Source organism: Aplysia californica, unplaced genomic scaffold (assembly GCF_000002075.1).
Source record: "Aplysia californica isolate F4 #8 unplaced genomic scaffold, AplCal3.0 scaffold00779, whole genome shotgun sequence".
NCBI lineage: Eukaryota > Metazoa > Mollusca > Gastropoda > Aplysiida > Aplysiidae > Aplysia > Aplysia californica.
In genome coordinates this window covers 229,465-247,038 of record NW_004798049.1, presented here as the reverse complement: position 1 = coordinate 247,038, position 17,574 = coordinate 229,465, and the positions used below count along the sequence as shown (strand labels likewise).

At 38.9% G+C, this 17,574-nt stretch overlaps 1 protein-coding gene across 1 annotated transcript in view; it reads left to right on the top strand.

Annotated features, from left to right (window-relative positions):
- Positions 1-17,574, top strand: part of LOC101855057 (adhesion G-protein coupled receptor G4) — a gene marked incomplete in the record, with an annotated part of 58,866 nt that overhangs the window by 18,481 nt on the left and 22,811 nt on the right. The window contains 11 exon segments of the mRNA XM_013088636.2: positions 1,032-1,150; positions 2,647-2,848; positions 4,052-4,173; positions 5,844-5,905; positions 8,381-8,568; positions 9,099-9,243; positions 11,700-11,815; positions 12,838-13,066; positions 14,010-14,181; positions 15,561-15,710; positions 17,202-17,384. Of these exon segments, the coding sequence (XP_012944090.1) occupies positions 1,032-1,150; positions 2,647-2,848; positions 4,052-4,173; positions 5,844-5,905; positions 8,381-8,568; positions 9,099-9,243; positions 11,700-11,815; positions 12,838-13,066; positions 14,010-14,181; positions 15,561-15,710; positions 17,202-17,384 (1,688 nt within the window).

The window sequence follows — 17,574 nt, the reverse complement described above, 5'->3', positions numbered from 1 at the left end:
ATGAGTTTTTGCTACATGTTTGCTGTTCATGTACTCTAAGGTATCGAATAAAGGGTTGGGGGTAGGTGGGGGTAGGAATAAACGGTGGGGGGGGGGGGGGGGGGGGTGGGGGGGGTTTGGACAAGTGGTCTAAAATTAATAAACAGGGGTATGGAATAAAGGGGGGGGGGTGGCACATTCAACCTCATACCCTTGTATTAGTAGGAACAAATCTGTTTTATTTCTCTTTCTGAGAATAAAAGAACAAGACATCATAAAATTTTAGTGATTTTAGTAAGTTACTGTGATAACTTTTCCCATTTAGGAACAAACCAGTATTAAAAGTATAAACCAATGTACTAAAGTTTAAAAAATGCACAGGAAATGGAGGTAGCCATCCCAGTACTGGTACTAATACTGAGGGTAATTTGCCATTTACAAAAAAAAGCAGAAGTTTCATTCAGATATCTAGAATCTAGATTGGCCTATGATCTTCTTCTTCTTCTTGATCACATCACATTTGAAGTCTGGTATCTGTCATAAATTGGGCCGTCCTGCTCAGTTCATCTGTCGGCCGGTATAGGTTCTCTTGTAGTGTCAGTGAGGTTGGCCACGTTTCCTGTCTCTGGGCCCTGTGTGTCTTAAGCCTATAATGTTTCACATGATCGTCGGTCGTGGCAAGCTGGAAAATAATAAAAGGGTGGGTGGTATGGAATAAGTAGCAGGGGGTGCGCAAAAAAAATGAAAATTAATAAGCGGGGGATGACACTTATTCCATATTCCATACCTTAGAGTAGATAGAAACACTTTTTATGAATATGACTATTTAATGAGAACTATATGTAGTATTTTGAATGTAGCATGAAACACTGTGATAACCTTTGAAATGACTTTTATGCATGACAATGGATAGTTTAAGGTACTGCCGTCCTTTTACCAAGAGTTGGTCTCATTTTGTCCATTATATGTTAAGGGCATGGGCCTCTGACAAGCTAATGTGACCGTTTTGGAAAGCGTAAAACGTGCCCACTTTTACATCTTTTTCTTTTCAGGTGGTTCTGCCAATATCTTCAGTGACGGTTCAGAGTGCTACAGCTGTAACAAAGCAAGCACCAATTATGGCTGTAAACAACAATCACAAGGGAAACAGCCTTGCATAGGCATTCCAGAGGTAACTGGTCTGTGGCTATGGTGTGTGTAATACCCAGTGCCCATTGGCACAACTGGTTTGGTTTGATAGGTGGAGAAGCCAGACTGAGGGCGCAAAGCGACCATTGTGGCACAAACCGACCGCTTAGTGACTCGTGGCCTAAAAAATAAACGCATTTCTTTTCTGGCCGCGAGTCGGACGATCGGTTAGCGATCAGTTTGTGTCAGACAACCATTCCCCCATTTGGCACTGGGTATAAAAGAGATTTCATTGTCCACCTTGAAAACAGTCAAAATTGCCTTTTCATCGTGTGTAGTTGTATTTGGACTTTTAATGGACTACTTCCTCCTGCTCCTCTTTAACTTTCCCCTCCTCGATTTCTATCTGTTCTTTTCCCCCTTTTCCTCTTTCCTCTTTTTCTTTCTCTTCTTTCTCTTCTTGCTCCTCCTGACCCTCCTCCTCTTATAGTAAAGCTTTTTAAACATTAAGCAGGTAAAGTCCACATTAGTTGATAGCAAGCTCAACTGAATTGTGGAACATTGAGACTTATTTCTCTTTGGGGCAGGAGGCAACAGCACATATTTGATGGTTGACTAGTTGTGTGTCAGTCTTTTAAAAACTTGCCTAAAATTCTTGTGCTCAAGAATTGAGTAGAAATAGAAGGCTATGTCAGAGAAACAGGTAGGATTTTAATAATAATAATAATAATAATAATAATAAATAGCATTTGTATAGCAAGCTCTATGCTCTTTACACTCTATTATTACCCCAGCAGACCATAGAACACTCAGAAACATTCTCAGCTTCCTCTCAGCTTCCCGGGAAGCACGCAGTGCAAGCAGTTGGTTAAGTGCTCAAACACTAATAAACTGACAAGATCTTTCACTGTCTATACCTGGATTTGATCAGGGAATAGCTTTCAAAATAGTGTTTTTGGTACATTGACAGTGATGACAGGGCTAACTGCTTATCAGACAAGATGGTGTGTGAGCATTAATTGTAGTTAGTTAGACAATTAAAAATAGCGATCACTGTGCCAAACAAGGCAGATGAGACATGATTATGTTAAGATGACTAGCAAATGCAACAGCCCGGGTGCCATCCCACCTAGGGGACATTTCTTTGCACCTGTTGTCAGACAGAAGATGCTCCAATTATTTATTATTTTCATAAGTGAGACAATCTATGTAGAAACTGAATAAGCTTGTATACATCAGAAAATCTGCAGTGGGACTTTTAAAAGTAACTGAGAAATTGACCGTTATGTATAGACATTCACGTACATGTTTTTGCTGGAAGTATTTATACCGGTACTTGTTTAGATTTCGCTTTTGCAAAAGCAGGATCTTGGTTCTTTAAAGTTCGGTCTCAGGGGGTTGATATGTGCTGAAAACAAGTGATTGTACTTATTTAAAAATGGGGTCTTAAGCAAACTGACATGACTGGCAGTCAGATCTTGAGAATAGGATACTGATTCACTAAAAGTTTTTAAGGAATGAGTGTTCCTTTCTCTCCAGATGGTGTGTGTGAAATCTGTGTCTTGGAGAGAGAAAAGTAAAACAATGGCAATATCAAGCCGGTGTGTCCCCTACACTATGTGCTTGAGCATGGTGGCAAACAATGAAGGCACCTGTGGATTAGACTACCAGACTTCCCTGGATGTAGACTGCTCGTTTTGCTGCATCGGTCCCACCTGCGATGGAGATAACAGTATAGGAGGTAAACACATAACACAATTAGGTGCAGTATATTGGGAGTTCAGGTTAAAAATGTGGCAAACTTTTCTCTGCCTGAATTGGTCTCATCAAACACAGCAGGAGCCACAAATCATTGTTACCTTTAATTCTTCTATTTCACTGGAGAAATATTCTCTTCTGTGGATGTTTTGGTCATCGTCAGACATTGACAGACTCGCTATTCTTATTATTATTGTCAGTACAGAAAGTGAAAACATTGGATAATGTCTCAAGGTAAAAGGAAAGAAACATTAGGGCTATCTTTCTCCCTTTGACATTCGATTCAGAGAATAGACTGAACGGAACTATAAAACAGTTGAAGAGAACCTGCAGCTGTCACTTTATAGAGTTGGACTGATGGATAATGGAATGACATTATTTTGTAAGAGGTCACTGCAAATGCCATTCCCAAAGGGACGACATTAACCATGTTCTTATGCACAGTAGAACTGAAATTGTAAAAGGGCTGAGTCATCAATGTCATGCTCATAACTGTGCCTGAACTTCAACATGGAACTGCTGCTTTTTCTTTCCTAATCCTTACTATCGTCAATTTTCCTCTACTTCTTTTGTATGTTTGTCACACTCTTGTGACCCGCTATTTCGGGGTGCCTTGACTTTGTGCTGTTGAAGCTACAGAGGTGAGCAGAGTAAGTCTGATTCCCTGTAAGGACTTCTGTGTTGACATCCACCCCTTGGTGCTCATATGACCTTATGCAGTTGCGAGCGCCGTAAAATCTTACTCAAACTAACAAAGTCTATAATGGCATACGACAGAGTCTTACAGCATGCCGTCGATATACAACATTGAACCCTTTTTTAGCCATACCGGCCTAAACCGGCCTTCCTGTCATGTTGTCATGCCGGCTTTTACCGGCCTGACACACCCGCCTTTAGTGTAGGCTTAGAAATAGAACATTTCACTCTAAATTTAGATGCTGGTGTCTTCGGTCTTTGTATGTGAAATTTATTTGAAAAACGTCTCTTAGATCAGAAGCAAAAGCTTTCTTTGCTACTCCCCCTGAACCTCTGAAAACCCACTGAAATTATACTTCAGTTCTGGGAAGCCATCAGCTGGTCGACGTTTTGGTTCTGCTGTGCTGACCTGCTGACCTATTTGTTGTACTAAGAGGGTTAAAGAACGATTTTTGTGAATGTGTACATTTTTCATTTTCTTCTGCTGCAGGTCGAACCACTGATTACTCCTTCAATCTTGTGTATGTGAGAGTCAATGCTCCATTCGAACCTTACATGAAGGACACAAACTCTCAGCAGTACGCAGAGGAGGAACTGCGCATTAAAACTGGAGTAAGTGGGGATTAACTTAGACAGTCAAACCTGCTCTAACGAACACTTGTCCAAGACAATCACCTGTACAAACAACCGCTTCCCACTTCCTTACTAATGAATATGCACTACATAAATGCAATTAATGATCATTATTATTATTTTTATTATTATTATTATTATTATTTTTATTATTATTATGCCTATCATAATTATTATTATTAATATTATTACTTGGTCACTATCCACTTTCCTCCTCGACAATTGGTGGTTGTCTTGGACTGGTTTGACTCGTGTTTGTGTCTTATCACATGGGTATGTTTTGCTGCTATATAAACATATCTGAGGAAAGAAGGTTTGAGTGTGGATAAGATATAGGCTTAGCCTCAGTGGTTGAGTAGCGTAGACACTTGCGTAGACACACTAGCCTGTGTGTTAGTCTGGGTAAAGGCAGAGAACTGGGCTAGTTGGTTTGTACTTCTTGGACAGGAAATTGCAGAAAGGAATTTTAACCTTGACTAGGTATGGTTCCTCCTAGCAGTTGGTCTAGAATAATTATTCCATGACGTGGTGAAATCGGGCTCTCATCAATTTATGGGCATGTGAAGCTATTGGTATCATCTTAGAGCTTAAATTGTTCCTTTGTCTTGCCTTTGATGAAAAAAATACCCATCTGTCTTGAATAGAAGTTGAGATATTTGTGATTATAGGAGGTGGAGTCGCCTGGTTCAGAGGAAAAATTATTGAGACAATGGCTGCCCAAATTAGGTGATTTCCAAAGCTTGAGAGTCCTTGACAACAGCAAATTAATTTATTTTTTTTGTACCTTTGATAAATGATTTTCAGTAATATCCACACAGGAATGTTTTTAAATGGACATAGAAAGTCTTGAGCCAAAAAACAAACAAAAAATCAATTAAAATTTCCAAATGAGAGGAAAAAATACTGAAGGCCTATATTATTTTTTTCCTTCTCTTTTATTGTTCTTATTTCGAAGAAAAAAGGTTTTAGCAGGTAAGGTAATTAGATGTGGATTGTTTACAGGAGTATGTGTTTGATGGATTGATAAAATGGTTTTGTATGCATTTTAGGTGGTAGGCTGGTGTTCTAGTGTGGCTTGCTCCTTTTTTCCTATCAAACATCTATTACCCCCCGGGGCAGTGCACTGACTGTAGTGTCTTTAGGCCATTCCCAAAGGGGGGGGACATTTCTCGTTCAAGCAGAGTAGAATTGTAAATGGGCTGATTCATCATGTCACGCTCATAACTGTGCCTGATCTGCAACAGGGAACTGCTGCTTTTTCTTTCCTAATCCTTACTGTTGTTATTTCCTCTACTTCTTTTGTATGTTTGTCACACTCTTGTGACCTGCTATTTCCGGGATGCCTTGATAGTCGAAGCAGACCTTGTGCTGTTGAAGCTAGAGAGATGAGCAGAGTAAGTCTGATTCCCTGTAAGGACTTCTCTGTTGACACCCACCCCTTGGCGCTCATATGACCTTATGCAGTTGAGAGTGCCGTAAAACCCTCTACTAATAATATAATTAAAAACATCTATTATCCCTGTCTCTTCTCCTTTTTTTGTGTTTGTAACTGTCTTGTTACACCTCTAATCATTGGCACTGATATAACCTAATTGTGTTGCAAATGTCATAAAACGCTAACTACAACTAAATTGTTGTGTTTATTTCAGATATTGAGAGACATAACGAGTCAAGTGAAAGGAGGATTTGATGTTTATGTGTTGCGATATGAGTAAGTACTTTGACTCATGGCCTGATATTACATAAAATCTAGAGCATTTTGTTTTCTTTAAGTCTGTAATAAACCCCCCAGGGTGGTGCTACTGACTATAGTGTCTTTAGGCCATTCCAAAAGGGGGGACATTATCATGTTCTTATGCACAGTAGAATTGTAATGGGCTGATTCATCAATGTCATGCTCATACTGTGTCAGAACTGCATACTTGGAACTGCTGCTTTTTCTTTTCTAATCTTTACTATCATCAATTTTCCTCTACTCCTTTTGTATGTTTGTCTTTCTCTTGCGACCCACTATTTGCGGGGGGCTTTGATAGTCGAAGAAGACTTTATACTGTTGAACTAGAGTGTTGAAACTAGAGAGGTGAGCAGAGTGAGCCCTGATTCCCTGTATGGACTTCTCTGTTGACATCCACCCCTTGGCGCTCATATGACCTTATGCAGTTGCGAGCGCTGTAAAAACTACTTAACTATAAAAACTAAGCCTGTAATTCCCTTCACAGTGATGTGAAGTTCATTTGAAGGTGGAATACTCAGTTAATTGACCAGACGCTGTGCTGAGAGAAAATATTGAAAACATTTTGTTAAAAAATTTTTAGCTAATTTTTTAGCGTATGTGTGAATAAGATGCCCATCTTTTTAAACAGTCCTGGTATTCAAACATTCAGTTTAATTTCCTGCCTTTTTGTATCTGAAGTGGGGAAAAGTTCAACACAAATTCCAAGGCGGAATTAATTCCAGAGCCAGCAGCCATTGTAGCACTGCTGAGGGCTAAGTTTGAAATCTCGCTATCGCCAGAAAGCATATTTTTCTATTCTCCCCCAAAGCTAGGAAGCTGGTGTCTGTGGTGTACCAGTTAGGCACTTAACTGTGGCATGCAAAAGACCTGAGTTCGATTTCTGTGTGGGGAAAATTTTTACAAAATACCTCCATCTTTGTGCTGGGATGTTCTATCCCTCTCCGCCTGGGTTGGTCCTGACACGAAGGATCAAAGCAGCCCACCTTCAAAATGATCTAAATTGTGTTGATGGGAGTGTAAATAGAGTCCACCTGCATGGGTGGCGCATTACCATCCAATTTTCACCTGGATCATTCTCTCTTTCAGCTCAGGGTGGATAAGATTAGAGATTATCTCCAGGTTTTATTCTTCTGTGTCTTTGTTTTATAAGAAGGAAATAAAGAAGGAAATAAAGAAGGAAATAAAGAAGGAAATAAAGAAGGAAATAAAGAAGGAAATGTTTTCTCAGGTGAAGAAGTAAAGGGGACAAAAACCTGTTATAAATTATGGTACCATTTTATCCAGATTCCAAGAATCTTGCTGTCTGTTACCTTGAGCACTTTGGTACATTACTTTTTGAAATAATTTCTGAGTTCAAAGTAAATGGAAAAGAAAATGGGAAAGGAACCCTTCATAAGCAAGCATTCCTATTGGGAATTAAGAATGTTGAAGGTGGATCAGCACTCCAACCGGCAAAAAAGAGCGCTTTACAAAAACAGCAGGGAAAACTTCAGCATGTCAGCCAGTTCTGTAATATTGAGGGCCTCCCACAGATGGGGAGAGTGGGTGGTTGGCGGGTGCTCTGGTGTGGTTTGCTTCTTCTTTCCTATCAAGCATCTATCATCCTTATCTCCCCTTCTTCTTTTTTATGTTAGTTACTCTTTTGTAACACCTCTAATCTTCTGGCGGTCATATGACCTTATGCAGTTGCGAGTGCCGTAAAACCTCTACTAAAACTAAACTAAAACAGATGGGGAGAGTTGAAGGGATAAAGAAAATTAATATTATGTTTTCACGACGCGGTGGATTCAGGCGCTCATCAACTTTTAGACATATGAAGTTACTGGTGCCATCTTAAAGCCTGTCCATTTGCCTTGCTTTCGATGAAAAAAGTATCCATTTATCTTGGATACAAGTCAAGATATTGGCGATTGAAAGAGGTGGGGGGTCGCCTGGTTTCAGAGGTAAAAAAGCGAAAAAATGACTGCCAAAGTTTAGTTACTTCCTTAGTTTGAAAGTCTGTGGAAACTTAAAATTTACATCTTCTATACCTTTATTCAGCGTTTTTCATTAAAATCCATGCACAAATGTGTTCTCAAATGGACATGAAAGTTGTTGGGCCAAAAAACACAAATTCGCTAAAATTTCCAAACCTGCGGAAAAATTCCAATTTCTTCTCTTTCATTATTTTGACGAGCGCCTGACTTCACCCCGCTGCCTCACAATGACATATGTGTACAACAGAAACTTTGATAGAAGAATTATTGTTAATGACGTGTGCTCTGTAGAGAGTAAAAAAGGAAAAGAGAGAAAGAAAGTTCAGATCAATACAATGCCTTGGAGGACGTACTTCTTCATTGTTATATATTTATACATGTCTCAGAAGAAGTGTTTTTTATAAAAATGAAGTGACACTAACAAAGATTTTGATTTATTTTCTCCCCCCCTGCCCTTGCACTCTTCCATCCGAAGACCTGAAGAAAATCGTTCTCACAAAGTTGTGCTTCAGATCGAAGTCACCGTATTCAACACTGAGTCTCCTAATGTTGTCAAGAGCATGCTACAAACACACATTGAGCAGAGCAATGCATCTCCTAATGGATTTTTACGGAAGGAAAACATCAATGGGCAGTCCATGCACTTTGGCCCCACCTTCACAGGTAATAATAATAACAACAGTTCTTATCAATAGGCTCAGTAGAGGAAAAAAAAATCAAGAATGAATATATGGTATTTTAACATTTTTCTTTGTTCTCTCTCTCTCTCTGTGTCTTTCTCTCTCTGTCTCTGTCTCTGCCTCTGTCTGTCTGTCCGTCTGTCTGTCTGTCTCTCTTTTTCTCTCTCTCTCTGTCTCTCTCTCTCTCTCTCTCTGTCTCTCTCTCTCTCTCTCTCTCTCTCTCTCTCTCTCTCTCTCTCTCTCTCTCTCTCTCTCTTGCTCTATCGCTCTTTACTCTCTCTCTCTCTCCCCCCAGATAATTTAGCTTTAAACCCATATAAAAATCTAACACAAATTGTCACAGTCTGAGGTCATGTTATCTATTTCCATCCCGTCTCTCATTTCAAAGCTGGTTCTCCTTAGATGACATTTTTATTTTTTGATAAATGGAGAATTTTATCTTGTAAATTATGGTCCTTCTTACCTTCTGTCATTAATCTTGCATTTTGTTTGTTTGTTTGTTTGTTTAATCAGGTTCTGAACAGTGCCAGAGAGAGGTGACAAACACAAGCAAAGGCAGCTTCTCCTGGCCCATCACTAATCCAGGCACCATCACCAATCTGATCTGTCCTTATCAGAATCCTCAAAGCTCTGAAGTGGAAATTGCTACCAGAGCATGGTGAGCTCTCCGATTTATTAATGTTTCTTCCGGTTTTGAAGCTTGTCTGGCAAAAGCATGTAATATATAAAAATGCTTTGCGATTCAAAAAGAATACGCCAAAATCATCGCACGATATTTTAAAAATGAAAACCAATAGAAAACTCCTGCTAGGACACGTTGTACACATACATTCAAGTTTTTATTTCAGGTTTTACAAGTGCTCAATGTGGCCACCATCAGCAGCACAGAAAACATTAAAGGCAATATGAGAATTCCTCCCAAACGCGCCTCAGGATGTCTGAGTCCACCGTGTTGATTGTGGCTACTCACTTTACCGCACACAGATTCTAATGACTTCATTTTTCAACAAGATGGAGCACCGTCTCATTGGCGTCTCTGGGTTCGAGCTTATCTGAATGAAAATGTATGTTCCTCACCGCTGGATTGGTAGGGGAGGTGCTAAAGACCTCACTCTCTGCGGCTGGCCTGCCTGATCCCCGGACCTCACCGTTTGTGATTTTTTTTTTTTTTTTGGTGGGTTTTTTTTTGTGGGGGTATCTTAAAGACGAAGTTTATTTTTTCCCACTTCCAGCAAATATCAATGACATAAAAGATTGAATAACTGCTACAATCAACACGGTGGCCTGGGACATCCTCAGGCGTGTTTGGGGGGAATTTTCATATTGGCTTGAAGCTGTCCGTGCTTTTGGTGGTGAAGATATTGAGCACTTGTAAAACCTGAAATAAAAACTTTAAGGTATGTACAACACATTTGTCCAAGCTAAAGTTTTCTGTTGTTTTTCGTCTTTGAAATATCACTTGATGATTTTGGCGCATTCTTTTTTAATCACCCTGTATTCTGTATTGAAAAATACAGTATTGAAAAATACAGTGTAATACAAAGAAAGCAACAAATCAGATTTGAGTTGTGAGTAACGGGAAGTAAATCAACACAATGGTGGTCTTTTAGTACAGAGACAGAGTGAAAAAGAAGTGGTATCCCCTAAGCACCTGTTACAACAAATCGGCATATTTATACGCCATTACTCATTACTGGTCACACACATTGAAGTACATGTACCCCTTTTTTCAGCAAAGATTAAAGTGACTTGCTTCAGGACATGCCTCAAAGTTTTCGCCAGTCTAATTGCAGTTGTCACTTGATTTTTTTTGGTGCTCATTTTGTGAGATTGAATTTGCTCTAAAATGGCCTCCAAAGTGCCCTGGAGCACAGATAACACGAACTCAGACAACTCGAAATCGTGGATAACTCTTACAATTTGCCATTCCCCAACAAATAACTCTTTAATTTTTCATTATCAGTTAACTTGAATATTGAATATGTTGAACACCTTAGTCGATTCCCAACAGGTGCGGGCACACACTGATACAAGATAAAGATACAAAAAAAGAGAGAGAGAGAGAGAGAGAGAGAGAGAGAGAGAGAGAGAGAGAGAGAGAATGAGAGAGATAGAGAGAGAGATAGAGAGAGAGAGAGAGAGAGAGAGAAGGGGGACCTACCAGTGGTATCCACTAAGCACCTGTAACATATTTATACTCCATTACTGGGTATGCAAAGAGAAATGGCAACGTGGACTGACAAATGGTATAGATGTTTTCATCACAAGCAACTTTGCTAGCTGGATATTGATGAAGCATAACATTCCTAATTATTTTCCACCACCAGGTGGCCTAGGTGATCTGTCAGCATGTGAGGTGCGAGCCTTGTTTGTTTTTTCAGAGATGTTGGCAGTCTGTTTTTGTTTTAAACAGTCTGTTTTGTTTTTGTTTTTGTGCTGTTATATAAACCGTGGTACCTTGCCCTGGTCTTGCTGAGTGCTTTTACTTTCTTCCTGCACTCTCCTCTCTCTCTCTCTCTTTCTCTCTCTCTCCCTCTCTCTCTCTCTCTCTCTCTCTCTCTCTCCCCCCCCCCCACCCTCTTTCTCTCTCAGATTCATCCCTCCCTCCCCCTCATTTTGTGTTTACTACAGTATCCAAACTTACAAAGTTGTTCTTCAGTTCTCCCACTTGCAAAAAGACAGGCCTGCTTGACCCGCGGTAAGGACAGAAATATGTAAAGATAGTTTTTGTGCACCAAACAGACTGGAACAATAAATGTCAGAAGGAAGGTTGAGATGAAAATCTTCTATGAAAACAGACTGGCATAGATGTTTAATCAAGTTAATTCATTTGTACTTTCAGTCAGAAGTGGTACCAAATGACAAACTGTAGCTTTAACTTGAATTTTAACACTTTGCAGTCACACAGCCAGCAGTACAAAATATTCCATCTGGTCACCCAGCCAGGAGAGTGATTGCAACGGACTTCTCCGTGACCGGAACGGATAATTTTCACCTGTGCATTATTACGCCATGCGCCAAATAACCATAAATGATTATTTGGGCACTTCATAACTTTTCTAATACACTTCCATCGTCTCTTTTTTTCTCATGATGCTATTTTGTGGTGTCCAGCTTGTTCAACAGTAACCAGGACGGGGTGTGGCAGGTTGCGGACGAGTCCCAATGTCTAGAGGCTCCCAGTACTGTCATCTCTCTTGACGACCTGGAAAACAGGCCCATCACTCAAGGTCAGTCATTTTCTCAGATTTCATTATTTCTTTATCAACGCTAACAGCACCGGGCTATTTTTACGTCCTCGCTTCCTTCCGGCCCAGGTCATACTGGAGCACTTGACCCCTCGGACCTAGCCGATACTGATTTTCGCTGCAATTTTAGATACATTACAGTAAAAATATGCATCTGGTTTCAAGTGTGTGGTGCTCTGTGAGGGAAATATACACGATGTGGGGAATGAAAATTTATGAAGGAAATGTATGTGAATGGCGCTGTAAAGGTTAGATTAATTTGTAAGTTTCTGTAACTGGAAGGGAAAAATAGGAAACATAGGCAGCTTACTCACAGGAAGATCTGTGGAGTATTTTCGATAAACTTTTCCCTACCCAACCATTTTCCTTACTGGGTTCCTGTGACCATGCTGTTTTGATTGCCGTTTTTTGCTCTTTTGACAGCAATTAAAGAAAGAAAGAAAAGTTATTTCTTCTAAATTTACGGAGAAGCTCAAATGTGTTCTATAATGAAAACCAGAGAAATGAAGTAACAATCAAAGTATTGAAAGAAGAAAGTAATCTCGGTCAGGGTAAGAATTTGTGGAGATGTTAAAAGGCAGTAATGTTTAGGAAAAGCAAGAAAAGGTTTGGGAAAGGGGAAACGTAACACAAACACACACGCACACGCACACGCGCGCGCACACACATGCACACACTGACACAGGCACACATGTACCCACTCAGACACGTGCACACAGTATTTATACACACGCACACACAAACACACATGTACCCACTCAGACACATGCACACAGTATTTATACACACGCACACACAATCACAAATATCTTCTTCTTCTTCTTCTACTTCTTCTTCTCCTCCTCCTCCTCCTCCTCCTCCTCCTCCTCCTCCTCCTCCTCCTCCTCCTCTTTCTCTTTCTCTTTCTCCTTCCTTCTTCCTTCTTCCTTCTTCTTCTTCTTCGTTATTACTGTTTTTATTATCGTCATCATCAAGCAATATCACATTCCCTTTTCTTTTCACAGGCACTGCAGACGCAGTTTCTCAGGACTTACTAGACTTTGTTAAAGATCGCGAGAGCTTCTCGCCCGCACAGATGAACAAAGTGGTCAACATTCTTGAATCACTGACCAGAGATGATGTCATCGTGCAGCCAGGCATCGCTAACAATGTGGTTGAGACAATGGATGTTCTCATCTCTGCTGATGAAGATGAGCTGAAGAATGCTGAAAAGGAAAAGTCTACTTCAAAAAGGCATGGTTTTGGTTTTCGGCGTTCATTTGTTGTATATGTGGGTGGCTAGTGGGGGCTCGTCTGGTGTGGTTTGCTCTTTCCTTTCTTTCAGAGATCTATCGTCCTTATCTCCCCTCATTTTTTTGTATTTGTTACTTTGGTGTAACTGAGATGAAGTCATCATCTAATTTTCAGCATTTATAGAACTTTATGGTGTTGCAAGTGCTGTAAAACTCATACTAAAACTAAATATTTGTTGTATCTTGCAGGATGTGGTTTTTAAAAAATGATTTTGAGAGATTTGTGTCCTCAAGATCTTGACATAAATAAATGAACCTGACTTTGAATGCACATACAGTAACAGTTTTTATATTACTTATCAGGAGGATTGTCAAGAGTGTGCGTTATTGGGGCAATCTAAGATAACTTTTTTTTCTGCGAAGGGGGAGTGAGGGGATTATGCTCAGTCTTTTAAAATGGCCATTATTGTGGTTTTGAATAAATAAGCGTGGTACTGATTATTTTAAACATCGTTTATTATTCTTGTTCCACTTTTCAAGTTTTTGGAAGCATTTCAGTTCTTTCGAGCCGCAAAAACTCTTTGCCGAAGTTGCAATATGATTTAAGAGTAGATTATAGTTTTGTTTTCTTTTTTAGGAGCAGGAGAATACGGTCTGTAGAAATTATCAGGAGTGGGTCTTTGAATGACGTATAAATATAGTTACATTAGACAAATATGAATAATCTTCTAATGTGCTTGTTGTGATTAATGATTTGTTATCACTTTTGATATTTTTACTCTGGTTTTGTTTGTGAAGACGGCATGTAAATTAATAAAACAGCCTTTCTTATTTCAATCTTCACTCGATGAATTGTTCATTTATCCTGACTTGCAAGGTACTATTGTAGTTTTTCCAGCATTCTAGACATAATGCTTGAATCAATTCATATATATCTGGTGCAGACTTCTTGGCGTCATTGACAAGGTTGGAGAAAAGGCTCCACTAAGTAACGGAAAGCTGAAGATTGTATCCTCAAATCTGGCAGTGGCTGCTCAAGGTGTAAATAGACAGGAGCGTCGGAGCCTTCTATTCTCAACGGGAGCCAAATCGGGGGATGACCTGAAATCAAATGATGTATGTGTCTTGTTTTCATATTTTGTAGGCTGCATAGATCTTCATTTTGTAGTAATTTTATAAAGATTCAGATTTGTGCTTTTATCTCATTTTCTCTGCATTTTAGGTTTTTTGAAGTAGCACAAAGAGGATTAGTTTGGTCCCCCATTCCTCCTCCATTTTAGAGGAAAGTTTATTATATTTGTTTTGTTCATTTTGCCGTTTTGCTTGCAGTGGGATTTTTATCTGAAACCAGGCCAAAATCCACCACTGGCTCAGGGCTTTTCCCTGGCCTATTTGTACACCCCTACCCCACCACAGGAAAATGTCAAAACATCCAACTAAGCACTCTTAAACCATATCATATGGCCCATCAAACTGAAGGTTAAGAAATAATCTATCAGATGGAGATACAATATTGAAGATTTATTCCAATTACAGGGGTATATTAATTTGGGGTTTCTAAAAGTGATTATGCAATATCGAAAGTGTTATATGAAATCAACAATTTTCCAGCTTTAAAAGGTCATATCTATAAAAGTACAACAACAGCATCATTCACACTTCCCAGGTACGTTGCCTCATGTAATGCAAAGAAATGCTGAAAGTTATGTATATGTACCTAATAGAGAAGGGAAAATAGGAGAGATATACTGAAGTCAGGGGAGCGCTTTTCTACGTTTCGAAGGGGACAAAAAAAGCGCTGAAATGACTGAAAATCGTCTCTCAGTGCTATATTTTCTTTTGTATCTGCTAGCAGGAAGTCTATTCTATTATTTTGAAAACTTGGATCAGCCGTGAATTTCATTATTAGAATGGAATAGATATAGCGAGCCACTCGAGCCGCATTTTGCGGCTCTCGGATCTTTCTCAGCCCAGGTTGGACCTGACAGGCTGGTGGGGGTCAAAGAAGCCCACCTTCTAAATGATGTAGAATTGTATCAATCTGTCCCCGTGGTTTTATGCACCCCACATAATTTAGCAAAATTTGATTATTTTTTGGTTAATTTCTGATTATTTTCCTTTATCATTCTTTGTAAAAATTAACAAAATGACATTTTTGGGCTCAGTTTGCATAATTTCAGAATTGTTCTTGCAAAAAATGACGGGGACAGATCAATGGGGTTGTCATCACTCTACAATCATTAATAATCTTTACTTAAGGGACTTCACATCTGAGTTTACATGATTTTATAGTGTTTAGGCCTATCTGTGTAAAATCTGACCTGGTGTTAGAAGTCCGTGAATGCTGACTTAGTTCTGTTCAAAGTGTACAAAATGAGAAAACTGTTGAGCAATAACCCTTGTTTTACTACCTTTTATATCTGATTAAATATAATAATATCCTCTTCATTTTTCATGTTGCAATGGAATTTTATTCTTGTTTTTTTGTGTGACAGGTTGATGTAAAATTTGTAAGCCCTACTGGTAATGCAGTCATAGATGAGGAAGGAGCCCAGATTGTTTTCCCCACTGAGAAAGTTCTGTCTCAACAAGGAAACGTGGAACGGGTGGCATTTGCTGCTCACAAATCGGAAAAGCTCTTTGCTGTGAGTATTACCTCTGGCGTTTATGTCACTATGTATAGCAAAATAGATATAATGATACATAACCTTTTTATTGATCCCCTTGAGGGGAAATTTTTGTTACAATGGAAAACATGCATACATAAAATAAATACATAATTATAAATACGTACGACATACATAAATACTTATTACATAATTACATACATAATATGATAAATATACAATTTTACTCCAATATAGAACAATTTCACAAACATGCCATTGGCGGTCACAACTGTGCAGCATCCTGGGGTTGTTTTTTTTACCCAGGGTTGCTGTACCTTGCTCCACCTAGACCTTATGTGGGTGCTCAAGTGACCTTATGCAGCTGTGAGCGCTGTAAAACACTAACTAAACTAAACTTTGTTTTAGATTGAAAATATATGAAATCAGCCGCTTGTCAAAACACAGGAATGGGACAAACTGGCATTTTTTAGGCATTAGTTTAGAAATTTTTATCGAATTTTTATTTTTTGGCTCAATTTCTTTTATGCCATATAAAAACATATTTCCTAGTGAATTTTACTGAGACACATTTATTAAAGGCGCAAAATATGTAATTTTTCAGTTTTCAAGGACTCTTTAGCTATTGCATTTACCAAACTTTGGCGGCCATTTTCTCGCTGACTTCATAACTGAAACAAGGCAACCTTACATCCTTCAATTGCAAATATCTTGAGTTTTAGTCAAAATAGATGGGTATTTATTTCATGTGAAGCAAGGCAAATAAATCAGCTTTCAGATTACACCAATAACTCTACATGCCCAAAAATTGACGAGCGCTTGATTCCGCCGCGTCGTGACACATATATTTTATTATGTATCCCTGTTAGACTAGTTGCCACCCCCTCCACCACACTTGTAAGAATTCTATAGCTAGTTCATGTCACTCCATGACTTCTAAACTTGCAATAAAACATTCTTTGTTATCTTGTAGTCTATGATATATTCTCTTTCTTCCTTCAAATACTGTAATTTGATTTGACATGGCTTTTTAAAAATCTGAATCTGATCTTTTTTCTCTGTATTTCATGCAAAGGACTTAACATGTATTTGTTTATTTCTTCAGTGTGGATTTTTGCGAGATGTTGAAAATTTTGTTTGTTTTTTAAAATTTGTCTAAAAATTACCTTGACTTTGACCACAATGCAGTAAAAAGGACTCGAAGCCTCTGCGTAGCTGGCTTTATCACCAAGATGGACTAAAGTTAAGACTTAAAAATGCCTCTCTGTCCGACTAACGCATTATTATTTATGGTCACTCACACATGCATCCATGCACATGTATACTCGTAAACTTGTAGATTTCATACTTTACATCTTTTCAAAGATTCTTTCTTTCACTATACAAACAGTAATTGATTATTATAAAAATGTTGACAAGGTTTCCAGGATTTTTTTACTATTCTGAATGTCGTTAGATTTATTTTTAAAATGTGTATTTTATCTTGGATTTTTTTTTCCTGTGGTTTAGTCAATAGATGGCAAAAATGAAGGAACTACTAAAACTGTGGCATCTGTGAACGCGGCGGGTGAAAAGGAGACAATCACATATATTGAGAAGGTCAACAGTCAAGTGGTCTCTGCCAGCATACCTGGGGTCAAGTCTTTATCTCTGCCGGAGAATGTCACTTTGACTTTTGAACACAATGCTGAGGTAAGAAAAAGTTAATTATAGACATCTACTCTTTACTTAAATATCTCTGTCAGAAAATATGATCAGTTGCAATCTAGACGTTATGGTCGTGTTTTTTATGAGATCATTCCACATATTCGCAACTTTTAAACAGGTACTACTGTGAGTCAAGTCATTCCACTTAAGAAGGGGAGGAGGAGGGAAACTTGGG